At 37.7% G+C, this 26,030-nt stretch overlaps 1 protein-coding gene across 5 annotated transcripts in view; it reads left to right on the forward strand.

Annotated features, from left to right (window-relative positions):
• LOC110462535 (erbin-like) overlaps positions 1 to 26,030 on the forward strand; it is a 77,326-nt gene that overhangs the window by 14,512 nt on the left and 36,784 nt on the right. For all 5 annotated transcript variants that reach the window (XM_021516512.1, XM_021516513.1, XM_021516514.1 and 2 more), the window contains exons 2-6: positions 1,866 to 2,048; positions 2,878 to 2,995; positions 8,775 to 8,853; positions 20,377 to 20,466; positions 23,288 to 23,408. In XM_021516512.1, coding sequence (XP_021372187.1) covers positions 1,875 to 2,048; positions 2,878 to 2,995; positions 8,775 to 8,853; positions 20,377 to 20,466; positions 23,288 to 23,408 — 582 coding nt within the window. In that variant the 5' untranslated portion in view covers positions 1,866 to 1,874. The remainder of the gene's footprint in view (positions 1 to 1,865; positions 2,049 to 2,877; positions 2,996 to 8,774; positions 8,854 to 20,376; positions 20,467 to 23,287; positions 23,409 to 26,030) is intronic.

Below are 26,030 nucleotides of genomic sequence, written 5' to 3' on the forward strand. Positions count from 1 at the left end.
TTAAATACGGAGGTAATGTGCCGGGCATATAGTTACTGTGGCGTAGTTGTGAAAGTGATATCTGCTGTCGCAGGGGACGAGTGTCGCATAGATAGAAACAGTAATTAGGGAAACGCTTGTTTGAACTATAAAGTACTTGATTGGTATGCAGCCTTCACAGGTACGTCTCGTTACCCGATTAAACAGCTTTCATCAAAATGGAAGCTCTGGTAAAACTATTTTGCAAAGGAAAACAGTTGGAAAGTTTTGATTTATCTCACAAAAATGAATGCAATTCCCAATATCACTTAAGGTCTGCTCATCTGTTTGATAGACCAAAATGAAGTTTTCGAAAATTATTTTAAAATGTAGAAGTCCGAAATTTTACATAGCGGTATACTGTTAATAGGGGTTTCAAAAGTTCCTAAGGTCAAGGTCATTGTTGCTAAAGATAGAGTGATGCCGCAGAAAAATCTACCTATTTAAAACCCGATTATCCCAACTTCATAACGCCAATCTCCTTACGTTGTGTTCCAAAGTCATCGCATGTTTTACTAGTGGTAAATGATTGGCTGATATATACGGACTACCTTTTGAGCTACATGTATTACTTCTGTTGAACTGGTACAATTTTAAGTGCCGCAGGCATTCTTGAAATGGTACTTGGCAATTACGTTAGCCTACATGAATAATGCTGTAATTTATCCATATATTCCAAAATCCAAGATGGTTGCTATGGTTTCTGTTTGGTGATAATATATAATAATGATAATAATCAGTCACATGACCCTTGTCTGGTTGGTATCTATATATACAGATGTACTGAAATATTTTTAGATGTACTTGCATGCATATACAATGTACGTCACACAGAGGTGCTGTCAATATCTGTTGGAGGAATTGTGATCTTATTTCTTCAAGATGTTATTAAATATAAATATAATGTATACAGGAAGATATCGATGATTTCCGTAGGAGGACATTTTGTGGCCTTATTTTGCGAGGACAAATGAGGTCGCGCGGGCTGTGCAGTTAAAGTTGTACTACAGGACACCACACATCAAGATTATGATTTAAATGCCTTGTCATGTAAATTTTTCAGTGCATAGAATTCCTATGCACTGAGGTAATCTTCTGATTGAAATTCAATTTTACAGCGATACAAATCCACACACACTGTCCTGTACATTGAAGTTCCCGTGGCTTTCTCATGTCACACGGTTTTATGATTGTCAGTTTTTAGGGAGAAACCAGGAGTGGTATGAATTCTGAAGCTTCACCCGAGTCGCTGTCTCCCCCAAACTTTTGAGTCATAATCTACGAGATGTGTACAAGGATTGATTCAGTTTTAAAAACATAATTTAAATTTCAAATATTACACATCCACAATATGAAAAGCACCTGTTTACCCTTTTTTGAATGAAAGTTGATTAAGATATCATATTTCATTTGAATAAATCTAAACAGGTATTTCTGGTCTTTTCTAGTGTTGATATTCAGATTTTTAACCTCAATCTATGGTTGGTGGAAATTAGATGGATATTATTGAAGGTAGTTATCAACCAGAGAAGTGACAGTTATATCTTAACAAATACCAAAGTTATGAAACTTTTTATTAGCAGAAGTTGGGTTTCTAAGTAACATAATTTACATTTATACTTATAACTACAGTACGAAGAAACTGATTTCTTGAGAGATACAAGAATGCGAAATTCCTAAGTTAACATCGGAATTTGTTACGAGGTAATATTGTAGATTTCAGTTTTGACATATGTTCATTGCAGAGTGTGATATTGATGAAACTGATGATTGTATATATATATTGCTGTCACGTTTCATTTTTTGAAACTTACATAATCAATAAAACGTGTTTTGCATGTTTTCAGGGTGACTAAATGGCTGGTTTTGTGAAGAAGTGTCCGTGTCTGCGGCCACAAATAGAGGAGGATGTACGAGAACTGGACTATCGCCATTGTAGCTTGACCGACGTCCCGTCCGAAGTCTTCAACTTTGAACGAACCCTTGAAGAACTGTTTGTCGATTCCAATCAGATCCGAGACCTACCCAGGGTAAGTGTATATATAGTAATTTTGTTAGCAGTTAAGTCCACGTGTATTGAATATATCTATTGATGAATAATAGATGTATTCGCCTTTGTATCAAACGCACACATGATACAGACACTTGTAACATGTATAATGTATCCATTACCGTATTTACTGCCTCCATACAAATTAACTTCCTCAATGTTTTTTTGCTGACACACCTCGTAAATGTAAATGGTCCAATCGTACAGCGTAATTTCGCCAGATTTTAAGTTTGGATTCTTCGCACATCCTGTTTAATGCATTAATTGGTCGACACATTAAAAATCGTATAAATTTAATGCATTAATTGGAACAAATTAGACAACAAGTTTAAACATCTCACAAATTAAATATGGAACATTAGAATTCTTGATAACAGGTAACTGTTAATGTTATTTCTAGCATGTTTTAATGATTTTCTTACTATATTGCTTTGATTATAAAAAAACGTTAAAAAAACAGATTTGTTTTGATTTAACAATTGAAATTTTGCTGAATAAATATTTGTGGTAAAAGGATGAATGTTGTGTATACTTTTGAAGTACCAGTAGTTACATAGGTTAACTCTTTCACCCCTGAAATTTCATAATGAGCTATTCCAACCTTTGAATTGGAAGGGTTCAAATGTGTCTTCAGGAGTTTAATATTTGTACATGTATGAAGTTTTGTGGACAATGTTTTTCCAAAATAGCAATGGGTTTCCCCAAAAGCATCTTAACATGAGCTTTTAATTAGGTATCGGATTAGAGGTGAAATGGCAGGTACATGGATCATATAGATATTTTAGATATGTAACTTTCGTAATCCGTAGGAGTTGTTCTACTGCCATGGGATAAGGAAGCTGAGTCTGAGTGACAATGAGATCACACATATCCCTCCAGCCATCGCCAGCCTCATCAACCTCGAGGATCTGGACATCAGTAAAAATGGTGGGTATATACCTAGGCAGATGCTTCATGGCTGTGCTTATGAAAATCCCTCTTAGCTGATGTTACTAAGGGACTTTGACATGGTGTACAATGTGCTTGCACATCCTTTATGTGTAAAGAAGCAGGGCAGGACAGGGGGTGGAGGTGAAGACGAAACGAAAGGATGAGGGGGGTCGAGGGATGGGGACAGGGTAGAAAGGTATAGGAGGGAAAATAATGGGAGGGGTGGAGAGAGGTGAACCCTAACAGTTAAGATTGTATAGAATCGAAGCAAGGACAGATGAAGAAAGAGGGCTGGAGCAGGGATTATAAAAAGGGATACTGAATTTGTTATTTTCTTAACAATGAAAAATCTATAGAAAAGTCATCAATCACAGCTGGTATTTATTACACAAAAGTAAAACTCACAATTTTATTATCACTGGTTTAAACCTTCACATTTCTCTGCAATTAAAACAGATGTTACACAAGCGTAATCTTGAATACCTACTGACTCAGACTTACATCTTTATGTCCTCAGAATATTCAAAACACACATGGCCTATAGTCACATTTGTATATTCTGATGGGGGTTTGTAAATTTTATTTCCTTTAAGAATGATTCCAGATTTTTTATGAAATTTGAAAAAAAAAGATGTAATTGAAATGTTTGTAGATATGTCTTATGACCATCTCTTATTTATGTACTAGATCTTATCCTGTACATGCTTGATTAAACTTTACGACCTTTCATGACCTTTACGCCATCGTCCAGTTGTGACATCAACAATGCACTCTAGGACCTCAAAGATCACTTTTCTAGATATGTCATATCAAAAATGTTTATTTTCATTGTTAAACCGTTTTATGTGTGTGATACGAGGATTTTAACATTTAACTACTAGAGAGTCCACCAATGGCCTCGCTCACCCTAAGCCCTAGGTGGTGGGTAAAAAGTTCATGTAAATGTTTTAAAATCTGTTTCAAGAGGCATCACTCTTTTAAAGTATAGTTCTGCTGACAGAAAATGCTATACACTTTTTTTGTGTGTTTAATTACCACAAAGTAAACAATGTTTAGTAATCAAAGAATGCGATCCCTCCTGAGGACACACTCTAAACATGTACCTTACACTTCAGTTATAAACTAGTGGTGAGGTAGTTATGGGGACACCTAGCTACCTCACTTCTCACCACCGAAGACATGTGCCAAGTAAAGGGGTATACTTCAGTGCAATATTGTCCTATAAGTGGATGGTCAGTTGTGGGCAGTCAAGGGTCAGTTATTGTAATACAGCTGTAAAGATTGGCAATCAAGGGTCATTACTAAGAAATGGTGGCCATATTTTTGTAATGACCACCTCTCTAGAGGACAATCAGTCTGTAGAGACTGGATAACCATAAAACCTATGGGACCAAGAGAAACGGGTTATATGGGTCTTAAAGTCTAGTTTACGAGAGGAAATAGACCATTCGCCACCCAGTCTCCGGAAACCTTTATAATAAAGTAAATTATTTATAAAGAAAAAAATAATACTTAAAATTTTGAATCCTTGGATGTCTAATTCTAATTTTAAACTAGGGGTAGGTAAGCTTGTAGAAGGTTCAAGACGGCAGCTGGAAAATTCTTAACAAAAAGTTAAGGGCTGGTAGTCAGTATGAAGAGAAAACTATAGTTCATGCATATATTAGACACCACTGAAGCGGATGGAAATGTTAAGATTAAATTGATAAAGATTTCTACTGGATTGATACTTGTACATATTTGGAAACATCTTAACAGGTGTGTACATATCTGTTGTATACACCTGATTACCCAATACATGTACCATTTATCTAAATATGCATCGTATGAAACATGTACACGGATACAGACCTGCTATGTCTGTACAGGTATTTAGTGTAGGACGAATGTAGAGCTGTCACAATACGATATGCATCGAAATATTAATGTCGTAATGCAAATATTTTCGATCCATTTTCGATCCACTAGTTGATACACCGAACAAAAATTACAAAATTATGCAAAATATTTTTTCAAAATAGTTTGGGAATTTAATCAAATGAAAATAATCGTGGTACAACAATATCGTGGTAAATCGTGATTCCTCTAGACATGTTGGCAGCTTAATCCTGAAGATGTACCCAAACCACCCCTCTTTGGTCCCTTATCCCTGCCTTCAGCCCTACCCCCTCCCAACTCCCTTTTACCCATTGTAGAAGAGCTATCTCTCATATTGTATTGCAATCTTCAATGAGATGTTTTAAAAATGTATAATTACCAAAACCAGGTAAACATTTTTAAATATGATAATTTGATACATTCCCCGAAGAACATTCAGAAATTCAATCTCGGGTTTGAATTTCAATGGAATTACTTAATGTACTTCCTTTTGAATGTGAATTTTACTGTTGGTAACACACTTTTGCTATCTGCATAATTATGTGGCCGACAGAGTGAGGTGCTATCTTATTATGTAAATTACTGTACATAGATAGGTGTCCTCAGATATACGGTAATATCTACCCTCAGGTACTACTAGTCGACATAATTACCAGCTCCATTTAACATGTGGTGAACGTGAAAATGTGACAAAATTACAAACCAAAAAAACTTAAAGCTATGATTAATGGTATAAATTGATGATGGGGAAATGTGGTTTACAGTGTTGACTTTGCTCTATATTCCATGTGTTACCTTCTATAGCGCTAACTGGCACTTCAAAAGTAAATAAAAAATAATTTCTTTAATATGTATTGCCCAATAGTCACCTCTTTCATCACACATGTCCTTCTTACATCATTATACCTATATCCTGTCACAAAATAATGGTGTTCTTATTCCAATTACCTGCCTTCCTTCCCCATCACCAAATAATGCTGACTTACTCCAAATTACCTGCCTATCTTCCCTAGCTGTTACCAATTGATACCATACTTACTCCAAATTACCTGTCTTCCTTCCCCATCACCAAATAATGCCGTACTTACTCCAAATTACCTGCCTCTCTTCAATTCCCTGTCATGAAATAATGCTGACTTGCTCCAAATTACCTGCCTCCCCTCCTCTTCTCGAAATAATGCTGTGCTTACTCCAAATTACCTACCTCCCTTCCCCATCATGAAATATTGCCATACTTACTCTAAATTACCTAGGTCTCCCTTAATCTCCCCTCTTCACCAAATAGGCCCTTACTCCAAGTTAACTCTCTCTTGTCACATATAACATGCCCTACTTACTCAAGTTACCCGGTTGTCTTGCCTGCCTGTCCCCAGACATGCCCTGTTTATTCAGTTAACCCCTCTTATGACGTAATTTCCCCACTTTCGAGTCCTGCAGGTGTGGAAAGTTAAACTAAACCAGTGCAGCTATGAATTAGATCATGTACTTATGCATATAGTATGCATAACAGTGGAATTGATTAGGATTTACAGCCTCGTAAAGTCCCTGTAGTGGTATATAGCTATGATTAAGTATTAATACCTCTATATTGGTATGGGACCACGGCCAGGTAAGCTGGGAGGCCATTGATCGACCCCACTGCCGATAAAAGGGGGAGGAGCTCAGTCTTACACACACCTGTAGAGAATCCATTGATTACTTATAGAAATAATTCCGATTTTTCATTCTCTCTGCGTGACACATATTGATTCAAGCAAAATAGGAGCAGTGTTAAGGGCCTTGTGTAAAGGGTCCGTTTGATAAAAACTTCTGGTGCAGTGTTATTGATTATTAGTTACCAGCGGGTATGCAAACAAATTCACAACTTTTGTTTCATTTGTAAGGGCCTCAATGGCTCGAGTGTCAGTCTCTGTAGACAGTTAATATAGGAAACAGATTTCCGATATTTCAACAAATGTCTTATATAATGGAAGTGTAAATAGAAAAAGAAAAGAAATGTGATTAAAAGAATTAACATGGAGTAGTGATCTTTAAGCCAATAGAGTGTTACGACGTCAATTATTTGTTGTTTGTATTTATGTCATAATACAACATTACCGAGGCAGGCAATCAGAAGTTGTCATCGAGTTACACTTGAACCCTAATAACGTATGCTAAAGGCACTTTTGCTGTAGGAGAAGGACAACCTGTTGTTACATTTCCAAATAGCCGTAAGCTAGCTTTGCAATTTGTAAATAGAACGAATCAAAATTCAAAAAGTCTTTAAAATCTCAAGTATTTAAGAAATATGCAGAAAATCCCTTTCGGCTGCATTGAAGTAATTATATGTTTTAAAGATTTGACTTCGAAATGTACTATAAAGAGTATCATTTTTTTTGTGTGCTAGTGAATCGTGTATCAGACAGGTGTATTATTTGATTAAACCTGCCCCTCCCCATCAGCTTGAGATAGGGTTGAGAACCTGCTGATACAATAGTGAGTCGGAACTTGTGAAAATGTTAATGATACATGAACCAGTTCCCATAGCGGTATCTCTCTCAAACTTTCTCACTCTGTCCCCAGATTTTGGACCGACCCTCAATCTTCCTATGCCTTTTCTAGTTTGCATATAAGCAGACATTGAAGGGAGGAGTTGAGATTTTTGAATTTAAAGAACTGAAAAAACGGAGATGAGACCTGTGAACTTTCTATTGATATAAACCTCCAGGCCTCCCTATACTGTTGCCCAAATACCTCTCCCTTATTTCTATCCCTATGGGTTGAGAACAGAAATGTTCCTGCCCTTTCCTACTGTTGTCCTAGTGCCCTCCTTTATTCCTATCCCAAGGGGTTGAGAGGTATGGTCCTGCCCTTTCCTACTGTTGTCCTAGTGCCCTCCTTTATTCCTATCTCAAGGGGTTGAGAGTTATGGTCCTGCCCTTTCCTACTGTTGTCCTAGTGCCCTCCTTTATTCCTATCCCAAGGGGTTAAGAGTTATGGTCCTGCCCTTTCCTACTGTTGTCCTAGTGCCCTCCTTTATTCCTATCCCAAGGGGTTGAGAGTTATGGTCCTGCTCTTCCATACTGCTGTCCTAGTGCCCTCCTTTATTCCTATCCCAAGGGGTTGAGAGGTATGGTCCTGCCCTTTCCTACTGTTGTCCTAGGGCCCTCCTTTATTCCTATCCCAAGGGGTTGAGAGTTATTGTCCTGCCCTTTCCTACTGTTGTCCTAGTGCCCTCCTTTATTCCTATCCCAAGGGGTTGAGAGGTATGGTCCTGCCCTTTCCTACTGTTGTCCTAGTGCCCTCCTTTATTCCTATCCCAAGGGGTTGAGAGTTATTGTCCTGCCCTTTCCTACTGTTGTCCTAGTGCCCCTCCTATATTTCTATCTCCAGAGATTGAGAATTATTTCCCTCTCCTCCCCTACTGTTACCCTATTGCCCTGCCTTATTTCTATCTCCAGAGATTGACAGTTATATTCCTCTTATCCCATGCAGTTGCCTTATTGCCCACTTATTCTTGTCTGTAGGGATTGAGATCCATTTTTCTACAGTTCCATAGACCCATCTCAGTAGTTCCAATCCCTAGGAGATTTATGGTATAAAAAGTTGAGCAATAAACATTCCTCAATCCATTTCCATTGACAAATGACACTAACTGTTTATTTCATTTTATAGCAGGAAATGCATTTAAATTTATTTAATGTTCTTGCTGGTTAAGATTGATTTTTCAAATGTTCTTCATTTAAATTCAAGCCTGGTGCAGCATTTTGTGAATACATTGATAAGCTGAACAATGAAAACCCGTGTTGTGTTTGAGTGAAGTGTAAACGTTGTTTCTGTGGCTGACAGTATGGTGTGTTTGTGTCGAGACATGGGCCTTGTTTATTTGGTAAATCATGAATTTTCTGTTGTGTTACAGGTATCATTGACATGCCCGAGAACATCAAATGCTGTAAATATCTACACACCGTGGAAGCCAGTGTCAACCCACTCGGAAAGTAAGTCGCATCATCATAAAACACTAAAACTTTGCATTGTATTATCAAATTAATGGCTTTGAAATTATGTGGATACAGTAAATATGCTACCTTGTTAAAATTATTGCAGTCCCATTGATATTTAGGACTCTTTGGACTCTGCAATAATTTGTTTCAAACAAAAAAACACAAAATGAATATTCAGGAGAATTTTGTGATTTGTAGTAACCTCTGCCCACCATGAACGTGTCTGGTTTGACATCTCTATGTAGATAGTGGCAACAGAAAATCTACAAATGGGCCAAAATAAAACCTGCAGAGTCACTTAACAACTTCTTTGCTTACACAGAAAATGACATAAATGTCTAGGAAAAAATTCCACAAGTATCTAATCAAGTGTATTTATAATACCCGAGTGAATGGTGATGAGTTTTATGCCAACACAGAATCTGCATAGTCATCTAATTAACACCCAAAATATACCTAATTTTCTCATAGTTTATGATAGCTTAGTTTTCATAAATGTGTGGGGTGTCACCCGTGCAATTTGAAGATGAGTTGTAAGCCAGCTTTTGTTGGCCAAGGAGTGTGAATATTCACATGTTCACGACAGAGTCGTCAACAATTCACAGTTTTATGGTCGGAGTCTTTCCGGCTAAAAGTAGATACTTGGTATTTATGTAAATCCGTTGCAGACATGGATGTAAACCGTTGGTACGAAATGGGCCAGGTACGCAACAACTACCTATAAAACCGAATCGCCGGTGTATTTCGTGGCCATACAGTCATTTCGTGGCCTGATACAGTCATACATTTTAATTAAAGGAAAGAGTATCTTGTCTTGAACAAAACAGGGGCCGTGGTGGCCAAGTGGTTAAGGCGTCTGACATTCTGCTACCACTAGCCCTCCACCACTGGGTCGCAGGTTCGAGGCCTACCTGGGGCAGTCACCAGGTACTGGCCGTAGGTTGGAGGTTTTTGTCTTGGAACTCTGGCATTCCTCCATCACCAAAACCTGGCACGTCCTTAAATGACCATAGCTATTAATAGGACGTAAAACACAAACAAACCAAACCAAACAGAATTGAACAAAACTAAAAAAAAGTATTATAAAAGTTTGTCCAGACTAGCCACTTTTTTATATCAGCTCTGTTGATTCAGTGTGTGTGTGCTCTCTGTTCTAGAGCCACTATGACAGTCAGTTGTTGGGGTAATTGCATGATCTATAAAACATTCTAACACGATTCGTTTGCAACGCGTGGTTTGATTGGATACGGACCATGTTCTAATCTGCGATAGAATCATGATCAATCGTGTTAAGCTCCTCCCATCGCACGTAAGCCACGCCCCGTTTCTAACCAAAACAATATGGCGTCAAGCTCGCCTCATAGCGAAATCCCGCTGATAAGGCTAGTAGGCAACAAAACAGAAACGACTGATGAAATGCATTTGTTGAATGAATTAAAAAGCTAAAAGTACACATTCCATGTTCTTACCGCCATTTATTACTGAAACGTTCGTTCCATCCGTGTGAAGGCATCTATATAGATCCGAAATCAAATCAAACGTTTCACATGTGTCGTATGCATTTACTTACACAAAACTCTTCACAAATCCATACAAATAATCACCGATTTTATCAATAAGCACAGATTGGTATGCATACTGACATGGAAATGTAAGAGCTTGTTCAATATTAATCCAAATGTGTCGTATAAACCTTGGTAACAGGACGTTCAAGAACAATCCAAATATTCCCCCTCGTCAACATACAGATCGAGCTCTCGCCAGTATGGGCGGGGCCAAATGACCATCTTTTGAAAGCTTCTTTCCGATTGGTCAGATTGACACGTCGCCAGTTCAGGTCACAAAGTATTTTACTACGTACTTTTGTACAAGGAAATACAATGTTTCTAAACATATTAGCGTAGTATATTTGTTAAGGTGTGTTAGAATGGGGATAGTACGTTGTTTTTCGTGTCTATACTGGCGATTAGAACCTGAGATTTGGTTTAAACTCTCGACCTATCGGTCTCGAGTTCAAACCCAAATTTCATGTTCTAATCACCAGTATAGCCACTCAAAACAACGTACTATCCCCTAATTAAAAGTATCACTCTCATACTTATACTTACATACATATGAATCATTTCAAATCTAAATACAAGAGATTTAGCACCCAGTTACAACAGGAAATTTGTTTAAGATCTGTACACGTAAATGTTGACGCATAATGCACCAAATTTCATTTGACTGCAAGAGGTGCAAAATACACAGGTTAGCATATCATATACACAAGATCTGCTGCTGTAAAAAAAAAAATATGTTTATTTGCATTATATCATTCAATATTTCCAGTTTTAAACATCAAGGTGGTGTATGATAAATATTTGTAAATTTCCTTGTGATAAAATCTTTTGTATAATTCAGTCAAAAACATTGGTCTCAATGTTAACTGTTGTCCCGTCACAAACAAATCTTGGTCAATTACGAAATTGATGCAAGTAAAAAAATAATTACTCTTCAAAACATGTGACGTGCAAGATTTTAAGTTTTTAAATTGAGACACCAATGTTAAAAATTTTAAGTTTTTAGATTGAGACACCAATGTTAAAAACTGAGTTTTTATTATAAGATAATCAAAATTTTAAATTGTTTTCAGTTGAAAAGAAGGTAATATAATTTGACTCCGATAGCTAAATGGCTGTGTTGCCTGAATGTTTAGAAAGAAAGTGAAGAAATTCCTGTTTATCTGATGTATGAGCCAAAAGTGTATGAAATCTGCCAGTTATATATGGGTTGTATTTCTATGACTTGTGAAAGTCAATGGTGCAATATGTTAACAGGACCATTAAAAGGTAGACATTTTTCTAATATTTCATTCTTGTAACAAACAATCCGTGTGCTTTGTTGATCAAAGACAAGTTTTCGTACGTCAATGCAAAGATTGATAATACATAGACATATGTCATACTTGTTTGAAGTTTTTTACTTTATAAGTGACAATTTTAACATTTTAAATATTTAATATTAATAAAGTCTATAAAACAGGTGACATAGGTAGATGGTATCTGAGATGGGAATCTTCGACATTTCTGTTGGTAGTCTGCGATATCACACCTATCGGAGGGCTTAACTTACACCTGGGCCAATTAATTAATCTCACACAGTGATCTTAGTCACACAGAGTCTTGAATGGCAATGGAGATAAGCATGATATCAATAATCTTCGTGAATATTCATTGATCTGGATTAGGATAGAAACTGGTAGAACATTAATTATCTACAATTGGACTATCGTTGTGACAAATACCAGGGAGAGCTTCACCTTTAATGATGCAGATAACACCTGCAAAATATCTTAATTTTCATGTTGCCCTGTAGATACAATCTACTAGAGGGGAAGCAATTTTTTGCCAAGATGATATATTCACATTTCCTTTGTACAGTCTTGGAACAAACCTACCAACCAAAAATGTTGTTATAATCCAGTAACAGTAAGGACCATTACACATGGATGTATTCAAATCGGAAAGTGTTTGGGTATTTCTGTCAAAGTACATGTATTTGTATAATTGGGGACCACTCATGATATTGACGTCAAATCGAAATTATGATGGAAATTCTGAAATAGTTTCTGATTGACATTCCCCGTTTGACGGAACTGCGGATAGCCAATATAAGAATGTAGAATCTTGTTTCCACTAAAATGACTGTTCTGCCAACTGGTAAAACCGTTGGTTAAAATATATTTTGAACCATACGAGACCAAAAAAGAATGATCAAAATAATATTCTATTTGTTGATTTGAACATAAAATTATCTATTGAAATGCATATTTCTAACATTTATGCTGGGGTGCAACACAGTTTTAATCAAATATATTTTCCAAAATGCGCTATGTATACTGCACATCATGGAATATGATAGCATTGCGAAAAATATGTGGCATACCGTCATTAATGTTAGAAATATGTATTTCAATCCTTAAATCAAGACTTTTCGTCTAGCATTATGACTGTTGATTTGACTAGTTGACTGTATCCATGGCGATCTGAAATGCTGCTGAGATTACACTGCATTGCTTTCATTTATATAGAAAACTTCGAATGAAATATCAAAACTTCTGAGACTTTTTATGATGGAAAAGACGATCTAAGGATAATGGCAGAGACCTATTAATATCAGTTATAGATTTTTTGGGGACAGTGAAATAATTCATGCGTGCCCAATGTGGAATTTCTCTAACAGAATAAAAACTTTTTTGTTTAGATCAAAGCTGTGTATTTTGAAATGAACATATCGGATGAAATATCAGAATTGTAGATTTCTTCACTTGGGTTGGTTATCAAATTACATAAATGCACATAAATTATCTTTGTATATTATTGCTAGGCGGTATTTTCAAAGAAAACAATCTTGATAAAGTAGTAAACACCAGCAATTTCATGGTATCGGTGTATCTTGCCCGATCAACGCCTCCCAGACAAATTGTTATGTCGGTTCTCTCACACTTACAGTGGGGGCCAATTTAGAATGTTCAAGTGTGCGCTTTATTTCTGCCGTAAAATGTACATTAAACTTGATTAAATCTCGCTATCAATTGAAATATTATTCACATGTAAATATAATCAACAGCTGAAATGCAAAGTTCACAAGAGTCGACTGTCTGAAAACCGATCTGATTCTTGCAAAAATTGATTTACTAAGTGAAAGGTGCAAATGCAAATGTAAAAAATCACAGATACGAATTAACTCACCCGGCCTGTGGTCTATACCGTAAAGGTTTAAAAAAAATAGAATGTAAGATAAGGGAGGTTGACATACAAGTTCTGTTAGAGAATGTATTTAGAAGTCCATATATCACACATTCCTCCCCCTTCCTAACGCCCATAATGTCAACATACTCATCTCATATATATACAGTATGATGCAAATGAAAATTTTGAAAAAAAATATGTGTGAAAAATTTAGGGTACATACGTATTGTATCTAGCACAGGTAAGGTGGGATATCGTACAGGCACACTAGCTGACAAGGACATGTGCGGAAAGCTAATCTTCGATAAACAAGCAGAGCAGAATAAATAACACTTTCCTGTTACCCTGTTTGCGGACTCAATACTATAGCAAACATCCTGGGAAAGTGACACAATGTGTAATTTGATTTCAAGGTTTCATGCAAATTCTACTTTACCCGTTATAGTCGTGAGATGATTATCCCTGTCCACGTAATGTTGAGATGGTTTTCCAATCTTTATTTAATAAACATGAAAATCTAATTAAATAACTGGAGTGTTTCTTATGTAGGTGTTTTTAGGATGAATTACGTTGGCGATGCCGTGAGAGTCTGAGTAGAGAGAGCTGTATTGTCCAAGTGTTTACTTGGGGGTTGTTTGTTTTTATGTAGATCAAACTCAATAAAGGGTTTAATTTATACAAGATGTTTGTGCTACCAACAAACTGAGTTAGGGCCGTTGAAAAATAAATAATTCCACAATGGTAAATCTGATGACCAAAAGTACTTTTGTAGCGACTGAGATTGTTGTATATACAATCACGCATGCTAATCTAGTTTTTCTCAGAGAATGATCTCGGCTGTGTTGTTCAATTTGTTTGTATGATGTTGGGTCAATGTAAATTGTATATGGGCTGGCCAGGAACATGCTATTCGGTCGCTCTATATTGAAATATGGTTTGTGATTTATTCCTGCAGACAATAGACTCCAGTTAGGGTCAGAGAGATACGATGGAGTCCTTATGTTTAAGTTGTCAACAGATAGCCTGGTGTATTCTTCGCTGGGGTAGGGTTGGTGCCTGACCCGAACAAAACATCTTTGCAATTGAAATTCCAGTGTGAACAAAACTGTTCTGATGTCATTGACTCGACAGTATTTACTTAGACAGGATTTCGACCCAAAATAAAGATACGCCCGGACCACGACTTAGGCTTTGAAATCTGGCAATACAAAACTGTTAGTAGCAGATTTATTTGGATAAAAGCGTGTTAAGACAGCTGAGGAGCCCCGAAGATCGACACCTCATTATGTGACTTTGTGGCTCCGCGGTAATGTGATTTGGCCCCAGCTTTGGGACATGTCACAATCATAGTTTAAACCTACGTATTACACACTAATTACAGAAACCAACTCTCTAATGCTGCCTTGTTCCCGTCACCACAGGCAGCACAAGTCAGGTCCTGTTGACTCCTGGTAACACGCTGATTGTGCTCGGGCACCTACACTCCCATTGAGCCACCTCTGGTGCCCTCATTAAATTATGCAGCGAGAAAATCATATCCTTGTTAGAAAGTCTAAACCTTTTAACAAATAATCGACAAATCTCTTTGGAACATACATTGCTGTAAGTATGTTTTTAGGATAAGATTTATGAAGTACGTAGTGTACATTCGTGACACATTATGCCAAAATTGTCCACTTTCAAAACAGGACCAGGTATGCAAGTCCGAAACAAAAACATTTTGTGTGCTATTTGATTGGTGTTGATCTGATCTACAGCCAGTCGTCAATTGCTAGTTACACTATTTCATAAGTTACCCAACAGCAAAATGGAAAAAAACAGAAGTGTGTATTAGGAATGACCATATATCTTAAAACATTTTTGGCTATTTTCAAGGAAGCACTGTTAGAGACGAGATATTTCTCCTACGTAAACCTTATACAAAATATTTTAAAAAATTGAAAAATAAAACGTACTATCTACGTATCTCCCATAACCTACCCTAATTTTTCAGACATGTAACAGGAAACAACCATGTGATTTATTTGTTGGGTCTAATTGGACTTTAATAAGTAAGCAATTCCTATTTGCTGACCCTCCCTATTTAGGAGGGAGACTCCCGATTTTTGGCCCTGAAATTTTGCATTTTCAATCGGTGAATTTTCAGAACTATTCCTATTTTCAAAGATCTGATGATTTCATATGAAAGAACAGCTCCAAAGATGCCATTAAACAGTGTGTCTTTTTCTCTAGAATGTACATACACTCATTTTATATATGCTTTTAATTCTGAGAATGTGTGATCTCCTCCATGGAAATTTCAAAAAGCTGGCAAGTACAATGTATGCCAATTTTGTATCATGTTATCAATGTACTCGATAATGAACAGAAATTGTTTGACTGTAAAATAGTTCCGTTTGAATTTTTGGATTTTGAGTTCTTGATTTGACAAGAAAACGGCTTCAATAGCATATTTTTAGCAGGACTACTGAATGTGATCAAAAACTATTCATATAATATGTTTTATAATTTTGTTAATTTCAACAGACAGAAATATCAGTAACCTGTAGCTCGGACACTTGTGAGGATGTCAGCAGGGATGTTTTTTGTACATATTTCATTGTTGAAATGGCAGTGCTAATATTGATAATGTTGGAAGTTGCCAATGAGTTCCCAGGAATTTGCCACAATGTCAATTTCGTATCACAGATTGACATTGGATAAAAATGCCCATTTCATGAAATGATGTCAGTTTTCTTAAGAATATGCGACACAATGTCATAAGATATAATTAGATTTTTCAGTAGGTGTTTTGACGTTGCTTTCGGTACGCAGATATTAACCCTACTGCTGGTCTGTTTGATGAGAGAAATTGCATCTTTTGTTCGAAAACAGAAATATTAAAGCTTTTCAAAAATATGAAAAGCTGTTTACAGTGACACGAAAATTATGCTAAGGTATTGTGTGAAATATTTCTGGTTTGACTTGAGAAGAACAGTGTTGGGTTAGTAAGGGTTATTGTTCAGGCTCGGTAATCATGACATGTCTAACATAAGCATGGGTTTATCCCTCAATCTGCTCATATTTATTGGCTATTTTTTTTATTGCTTTCTCTGCATTCTATTCAGGAAATTAAACGTTTTGGGGCACTTAAAATGTAATTCCGGCGGTTTGTTATTGGCATATATAATACCAACAAAACTTGGCTGTCTGAATGTGAAGGTGATCGAGGCAATGAGGTGGCCATTTTCTATGTTTTGTTTGTCCATAGTCGTGGACTGAACGCGTGTCAATCTATTCCTTTCAGAAATCAATCAGTTATGATAGGGGTGAAATCTAAACTAGCACATCTTTGTACGCCATTACCTGAGAAAATTACCCCGATTTGTAAGGCACGGTCGCCCATTATAATCTTGTGTATGTATCACTAGAAAATTCTGTAGAATATGTCGTAGAGTAGACGTAGTATCGGACAGAAAGCATTTTGGACAGAAAAATTGTCCTGATATTTTCTAATGTTAATTGGTTTAAGCACTTGCCCCAAGATTTATGTTGTGTGATAAGGATCTTAATGTTTCCATTCCATTCCATTCTACCTAGGTTGAATGGTAGGTCATTACTGGTCATTCATACAAGGAATTCACTCTTCATGCATTCATCAAGCAGATCTGTCAACAGAATTTTCACATAATTTGATAAAAAAAAAAAAAAAAAATGATCAGCTTATTATATTTTATTCTGGTGTCTTAAGTTCCTGTTTTAGAGGGGGAAAAAAATTCATGTTTCCTGTGATGTATAAATAGGATTTAGAGGGAAGATTTATCGCAGCTTACTAAAGTATACAACAGAAAGCATGAGGTCGACACAGGACTGGGAGCTCTGCTAGGATCGCCAATGTTGGTGTATAGGTGCATGATGTGTATATGTAGTCAGAAAAGGACGCCCACTTGGGCGTTCCGAACTGAATTTACAATTCAGTGTCATCAAAGTTCACAGTGTTTCAATTTATCAGAATTTATCATTCACTTTCATTTAAAAAGACACAAAAATCTAGAGTTTTAAGATATCTGGCTTACAAATAACGTTGGAGATAACGTCTGAATTGAGTTGGGTGACAGACAGGTGGCGGGGACGGGGACGTAGTAGCTGACAGATGGAAAGTTATCCACAGTTAAGGTCTCCTTGGCCTGTAAAACTTTGTCTGTTAGACCCACCCACAAATCTCACTCCCCTTTTCTGTTTGTGTAATGTGTGTGGACTTAATTGAGTTTTCAATCACAGTTTGATTTTTGTGGTCGGACACAGTTGGTTAGACAGATATATATCTCTAACACGGGAGATTTATCGATGGCTGTCATGTGTTGGCTGTTGTTCATATACTACACAGGTGGTGGATATATATAGCCATGCATCCTTCCCCATTGACTGTTATATAAGTGTTATCGATTCTCACTTAAGTACCCAATTAATAAAAAAAGAAATGTAAACTACTTCAGCTGCTGTGTTGGTGTGTCTTGTACTAATGTGTACACCGCTGGTCAACAAGACTGTTTGCTGTTCTGGCCGAGACTGTAACCTTTTTAGTTCTAAAGCAGCCCAATCATAAGGGATGCCGTCACTCTGTGATCAAACCAGGGTCCAGAAAGCAGATAGTTTTTATCCCATGTTTGTGTTGCCCAGTTTTGATCCACACAACAAATTGGTGACAGGTTGGGGTGTCTGTGACGGTTTTCTGTGATGGTGTTCAGATCAAAGTTTCTTCATGACGGTCCTCTTATCACGTTTTAATTTATTTGGTCAATAATTTTCCTATTAAGAAGGTGAGAGCAATTAACGGCTTAGTTCAGGTGATGTTGATTCTAAAGGTAGATTTACAGGTGGATGTGGATAAAGACAGGTAGACGCAAGAATCTGGCCACTACAAAAGTACAAGCATATGATATAGTGTTAATGACAGACCCAGTTATTCAGAGTTAAAGCCCCTGCATGCTTTTAGTCCAGTCCAGCACAAGTTACTGGAGAATTATCACCTATTCAGAAAGATCAAAGAAATCGTTGATTGAAGATAAAAATCGGAGGATATAAAATGGTCGAGCTGTTATTGTTTGCCGTAATTGAAAAGTTTCCCTTAGCTGGACCAAGTCTATGTTTATTGGGTTTCAGAAAGGAAAGAAAGACTTTAAAAACATTTCGCCTTCACTGACACAGGCCTGTGGGTTAGATAAACATATTGTTTGGAGATAAATTCGTGATAAATTGAAGTTGGAATGTTAAATTCATTATGTATGGTAACGAGTGCTGTATTATGAGCCCAAGTGGCTCGACATTAACACCGCCCTTTGTGGGATCATTACCTGTGACCAGGGACTGACCCAGCATAATGAGGTGCATATTGATTAGGTTTAGACTCTACCTGAGCCAGGTGCATACTGTAAGAGCTGTGATTATCTCCTCGATAAGACGCCAGAAAATCATTCAATATTACCGTAAAATTTGAAGAAAAAAATCCGCAAATATTTATGAGTCTGTCTTTGTGTGGAATTATCTAAACCATCTTTTGGTTTTTCTTTTTTATGCATTCATGGTTCAATAATAAAACCTTGAAAGTGTGTTGTTATCTGCTTTTATTCTCATGTGAATACTGATAAATTGAACTTGCATGTCGGAGTGCATGTTTCAGGCCCCCTGTACACTATATAGAAGCTTTAGTAGATTTCTCCAATACTTAGATGAGGTCCAGTCATGTATACTGATTCCCAGACTCGATGGGAAACTCAATAATATACCGCGGCTATTGTAAAAAATATTTCTGATTGAATTGAAATGTGCTGCATATTAAAGATTAGCTTGTGATCAATAGATTTAACTTCAAGAGACATGTGGAAAATAATTTACAAAAAAAACTTTTAAAAACAGTTTTCTGTTACTTTTCCCTTGATTACCTCTGAGAAAAACTTTGTATACTGAAAAATAGTGAAATATTTACAAAAAAATGCTATAAAAAACAGTTTTCTGTTATTTTTTCCTCGATTCCCTCTGAGAAAAACTTTGTATACTGAAAAATAGTGAAATATTTCGAGGATTTATGCTAAAATGAAATCGCCCAGAGGTGACCGTTTTAACCTTTATGGTCTTGTACTATAAAAAGTTTAGTATGTAGATGTTAAAAGGGACATCATACGGCTGTGGAACTTACCAAAAGGTGTTCATTTCTGTTTAACACTCCTGCATTGTTTAGATATTGTATTGTAATTTTACCACACAGGTGGCATGGCTGATCTTGATGTAAAATTACAGACTTTCAGTGTGTATCAACTCTTCTACGAAGATTCCATAAGTTACAGTCTCAATTAAAATGTTGATACATTCTTGCATGTTTAATTGGGTAATGAGAAACTTTCGGTGTGCATATCAGTCCCTTTTGTATCCCATTTTGACTAAATTAAATTAAAAAAAAGTAGCATTGTTATCGGAGAAAACAGTGTTGTATAGTAAGTAGACAAACATTTGCCATATCTCTGTTTTGTTATGCTAAGATGTAAACTGATAAGTTGTCTTTAACACTGTTCATCATCTTACATATATATGTTATATAAACATTTCTATGCTGTAGTTATGTACCTGGTATGTTAGGTTTTGTTGACTGATGTGGACTGCAAGATCAAATGCAATGATTTTTTGATTTTTTTTAAATGAATTCCCTTTTACACTTTTGTCTGAAGCCATCATTTTTTTCCTGAGATGCCATCACAGTGTTTTTGTTATCAGAGTAATGTCTGATGTTACGTCGTTTGTATATTTTCAGGTTACCCGATGGATTCACACAGCTCCTCAACCTAACTCAACTGTTTCTTAATGACACATTCCTTGACTACCTCCCAGGAAACTTTGGCAGGTAGGTACCCACCGTCACCTTCCCGGCATCCTTATTTCCCTTTAAGCTTTAATTCCCCATTTATCACTGCCTCCCAGGACATTTGGCAGGTTGGAAAACCTTGCCCCGTCCATGAAATCCTCATTCCCTTAACCCTTAATCACTAATTCCTTGACTATAATGTACATAATTAACTCCTAGGACGCTATTTATAGCCGTGAATCCTCCCTCGCCCTTATCCTTCCTCGCCATTATGCGACTATTACCACCCTCCCAGGACAGTGTGTCAGGTAGGCAAAACTTCCCCCTACCATAAATCCTCCCTTGCCCTCTACCTTTTCAGACCTCAACTATTACCAACTCCCAGAACAACTTGGTAGGTTGGTAAATTTCCCCTTTCCGTGAATCGATCCTCCCTCACCCTTAACCCCTCATTTATTGATTGGTACCGTGTCCCAGGACACTTTGGCAGGTAGGTACCAATTCCAACCTCCCCCTCCCATGAATCCTCCCTTGCTCTAAACTTCTTATTCCCTGACTCTTACCACCTTCCAGGACACTTTGGCAGATAGACCCCCACCCCCCCAAACATGATTCCTTCCTCGCCCTTTACATTTCATTCCTTGACTATTACCACCTTCCAGGACACTTTGGCAGATAGACACCCCTCCCCCACATCCATGTATACCTCCCCAGCCTGAATTTTTCCTCAAGTATTACCACCTTCCAGGACACTTTGGCAGATAGACCCCCACCCCCCACATCCATGTATACCTCCCCAGCCTGAATTTTTCCTCAAGTATTACCACCTCCCAGGACATATAAGTATTTGGAGTACACTTGAACATGTAAGTGTATCACTTATCCCGCCTCCCAAGATACTCAAATTCCTCCACTATAAACTTCTATCGAGGAGACTTTGGTACGTACACGTATCCTCATGGTTCGCTCAGTAGTACGAGTATCGTAATGGTCGAGAGTTGTTCTGGTTTCCTGAGTTAATATTAAACGAATACAACATTTAGTTATTACAACTCAGCATGAGTTCGCATTCAATGGTCAATCTAGTGCTACTTGATCAAATATTTTCACCAAGTGACAAACTAAAAATAAGATCAAACTTAGAAAAAATGATGACATTTTTATCACTCTGGGTTATAAGTGGTAGGGTTGTGAATGGTCGTGCTTTAAATAAGGTACGATTATGAATATTTAAAAAAAAATCCTGTCCACTCCACAATACTCGCATATTAAGATTGAATTTTTTTCTCTAGTGTTACACTGATAAATAGGTGTTTTGCATACACAATATATTGGTAACCTGGTGAGAGATACCCCAGAATGAAATGTAAAGGTTTCTTGCCTGTGGAGTATTCTTACCCTCTGTGTAGGGTCCCTGTATAGGAACCAGTTGTTGAAAGTGCATGACAACAGTAAACATTTGTGAATAAAAGGAATGTTTTCCTGTTCCAATGCCTCTTCTGTCCCTCCACTTATGACCCCCAATCACTGCCCGTCACCCATCTCTGCCCCCCTCTGTCTTTGCCTCTCCTCTGTCTCTGCCTCTCGTCTGTCTCTGCCCCTTCCTCAGTCTCTGCCCCCCTCTGTCTCTGCCTCTCCTCTGTCTCTGCCTCTCCTCTGTCTCTGCTTCTCCTNTCCTCAGTCTCTGCCCCCCTCTGCCTCTCGCCTGTCTCTGCCCCCCTCTGTCTCTGCCTCTCCTCTGTCTCTGCCCCTTCCTCAATCTCTGCCCCCCTCTGTCTCTGCCTCTCCTCTGTCTCTGCCCCTTCCTCAGTCTCTGCCCCCCTCTGCCTCTTGCCTGTCTCTGCCCCTTCTCTGTCTCTGCCCCTCCTCTGTTTCTGCCCCCCTCTGTCTCTGCCCCTCCTCAGTCTCTGCCCCTCATCTGTCTCTGCCCCTCCTCAGTCTCTGCCCCTCATCTGTTTCTGCCCCTCCTCAGTCTCTGCCCCTTCCTCAGTCTCTGCCCCCCTCTGTCTCTGCCTCTCCTCTGTCTCTGCCTCTCATGTGTCTCTGCTTCTCCTCTGTCTCTGCCCCTCGTCTGTTTCTGCCCCTCCTCAGTCTCTGCCTTTCCTCAGTCTCTGCCCCTCTTCAGTCTCTGCCTTTCCTCAGTCTCTGCCCCTCCCCTCCCTTGTCTCTGACCATCCTCAGTCTCTGCCCCTCCCTTGTCTCTGCCCCTCCTCTGTCTCCAGCCCTCTGTAATTCCACCAAGTGCACCCTGTAGGTGGCCAGATGTTCAGGTATGCTATTTGACCGGGAATACCCTGATCAGTGGTATTATAAACTAGATCAAAGAAGTATAGAAACTTCTCCACTTACAGAGACATGGGTTAATTGTTTCCCCCTGGTTTGCCTGGGGTGCTGTCCTCGTGTGTAGGACAAGCCCACTCCAGGGCATCTGATCACTGTCTGTTTGAAGCTTGATACACAAATTACACTGTTTTATTGTTGTTTCCCCCTAAGATGTGTCTTCTCAGTAACCTGTGGATTAAATAATTCTAACATCAGTCAGCATACGTAATGAATGTGACCAGTAATTTACATTTCTGATGTCTCGACAGTGATCTATGAGCTAGGCTTGTTACCCCAGCTCGATTTCTGATCAATTGATAAATGAACAAGTGATTCAACAATTAAAATTTAAAATCGTCACATTTAGTAGTCATTAGTGGTAGGTTATCATCATTATGAGAGGTTGTCATATTACATGATTACAAGTTCCAATCATTGACCAATGTAAGTCTGTAGGAAATCATGATTAAAAAATCTCATCCTTGACTGAGGTTTAAGCTTTGTTGATGTTACACGGCTGTGCTCCTTTGTGTTACAGACTGTCTCATCTAAAGATTCTGGAGATTCGAGAGAACCACCTGAAGACCCTACCTAAGTCTTTCTCGAGGCTTGGAGACCTTGAGAGGCTTGACATCGGCCACAACGAGTTCACAGATCTGGTGGGTCATTTGTTGCTAATTTATGCATTTTTCTAGTAGATTTCTCGTAAAAATTACAGACAAAACGTCTTCCTCAATATCAAGTGATTTACATTAATAATACTTGTTCATGTTTGACATAGTTCTGTTCCTTTGGAAGCAAATTACAAATGTGTTCACAAATTACAAGTGTGTTGACAAAATGCAGATGTGTTGACAAATTACATGTGTACGTGTGTTGACAAATTACATGTGTACGTGTGTTGACAAATTACATGTGTACGTGTGTTGACAAATTACAGGGGTACCTGTGTTGACAAATTACAGGTGTACCTGTGTTGACAAATTACAGGTGTACGTGTGTTTGACAAATTACATGTGTACGTGTGTTGACAAATTACAGGTGTACGTGTGTTGACAAATTACATGTGTACGTGTGTTGACAAATTACAGGGGTACCTGTGTTGACAAATTACAGGTGTACCTGTGTTGACAAATTACAGGTGTACGTGTGTTTGACAAATTACAGGTGTACGTGTGTTGACAAATTACAGGTGTACGTGTGTTGACAAATTACATGTGTACGTGTGTTGACAAATTACAGGGGTACGTGTGTTGACAAATTACATGTGTACGTGTGTTGACAAATTACAGGGGTACCTGTGTTGACAAATTACAGGTGTACCTGTGTTGACAAATTACAGGTGTACGTGTGTTTGACAAATTACAGGTGTACGTGTGTTGACAAATTACAGGTGTACGTGTGTTGACAAATTACAGGGGTACCTGTGTTGACAAATTACAGGTGTACCTGTGTTGACAAATTACAGGGGTACGTGTGTTGACAAATTACTGGTATACGCGTGTTGACAAATTACAGGTGTACGTGTGTTGACAAATTACAGGTGTGTTGACATATTCGGTGTGAACATTCGGAAATGAAAACTTTATAATGATGTGATTGTTGTTAATACATACAATTGTTTTGTGTAAGGGTGACACCGATTTAAAAGTAAATGGAAACCTTTAATATGACTTAACCGGTGTAAACGTGTGTGAAAATAATCCTGTCAGAAAAAACATGTCTAATGCTGTAAGTGTTGATATCAGATGATTACCTGATAAATGTTATTATTTACTGGCGTATATTTCACTGATACCATCACCGACTAGCGATCACCGACCAACGCAGTGTTATAACTTAAAGTTTCCAATATAAATTATTCAATGTTGATGCATAAAGCTAGAAAAGAGACAAGAAATGAGGTGACGAGACTTAGTGTTGTGTTGATAATGTGATGTACCATACGTCTGCCCCTGATTTACATACAGATGAGTCCGGGCCGTGTAAGCACCTGGCTATTGAAACACACCTATATGTACCTGAAATCACATCCTGATTTTTTAGAAAATTGAAATTTATAAAAAAAAAATCCAATTAACAGTTATGCACTTAAGCTTTTCTTACGCCATATTTATCTTTTGGTTTAGATTTGAATAAGAAGACCTGTTGTGATTTTGTGTATTTGAGTATGAATGGATAGTTTAGATGTAGGGTGTATATCCCTACAAAAAGGTTGTAATACTTAAACAGGGGTATTCAAGGTCAATGGGCTGTGAAATGTCTAGGGGTTGAAAAGTTTTAGAAATGATTTGAAGAGCTGTCAACAAAACTCATGTGTGGATACATTTCCTATGGAGTGTCAACTAGACGAGACACTATCAAAAATCTCATCAGCATTTATTACTCACAAACCTACAGATTCAATAGCTCCAGCCCCAGGTATGAAACAGAATCTGGTTCGGTGTATGTCTGAGATAGCATTGTCCCCAAATTAAATTACGTACCTCTTTCAAAGTACTAACTTAAGTGACAAGAAATCGTCAATTTTATCTAAGACTTGCAGATGATAGTACTTTAAATAAATAAGTTGACAGTGTTTTGTGAGATCGTACTCAAAAAAACGTCGAGGTTTGTTTGATCAGACGCAATGTGCTCCTTTGTTATGTATGTGTCATCGAAATTTAACGGGGAAAAAATTACGTGCCAAATCTTGCATTCTTCTCTATGACAAATATGTTTAAGCGATTATCAAGTCGTAAGTTCTTTTGAAACAAGTCCTGATTCCAATCAGAGTGTTACAATCGCTGTCATATTGGTGTACCATTATAGGCGGAGGTATTGTTGATCACAATGATATTGTATTAAAATACACACAGTTATCCGTATTATGATACATGGGTAAGGGGATTCAAGGATTAAACAAGGATTAAATTTAAAAGTTTCTAGCCTTTGGTGATTTTGCCCTGTGTACAATCCGACTTGACAAATGGGCGATATGACAGGCGAATGCCAAGGATTTGTATTTCTATCACTGCTTTTTGTATACATGACATGACGTAGGATCACTAGGCTTTTGAAACAAGCTATATATATTATTGGAGGTGTGAGATAGAGAAATGGGGACCTCCGGACAGGGTTGGATAATCATCGGACAGACAGTTAGACAGAAGTGGACAGACATACAAGGAGGGTACATCCAGGATAGCATATATATACCAACACAGACACATTCGTTACAATAAGTTGGCAGATCCAGAGAGACCGACAGACAGACAGACAACACTGGATAGATGATCCAG

This window comes from Mizuhopecten yessoensis, unplaced genomic scaffold (assembly GCF_002113885.1).
Source record: "Mizuhopecten yessoensis strain PY_sf001 unplaced genomic scaffold, ASM211388v2 scaffold10799, whole genome shotgun sequence".
NCBI lineage: Eukaryota > Metazoa > Mollusca > Bivalvia > Pectinida > Pectinidae > Mizuhopecten > Mizuhopecten yessoensis.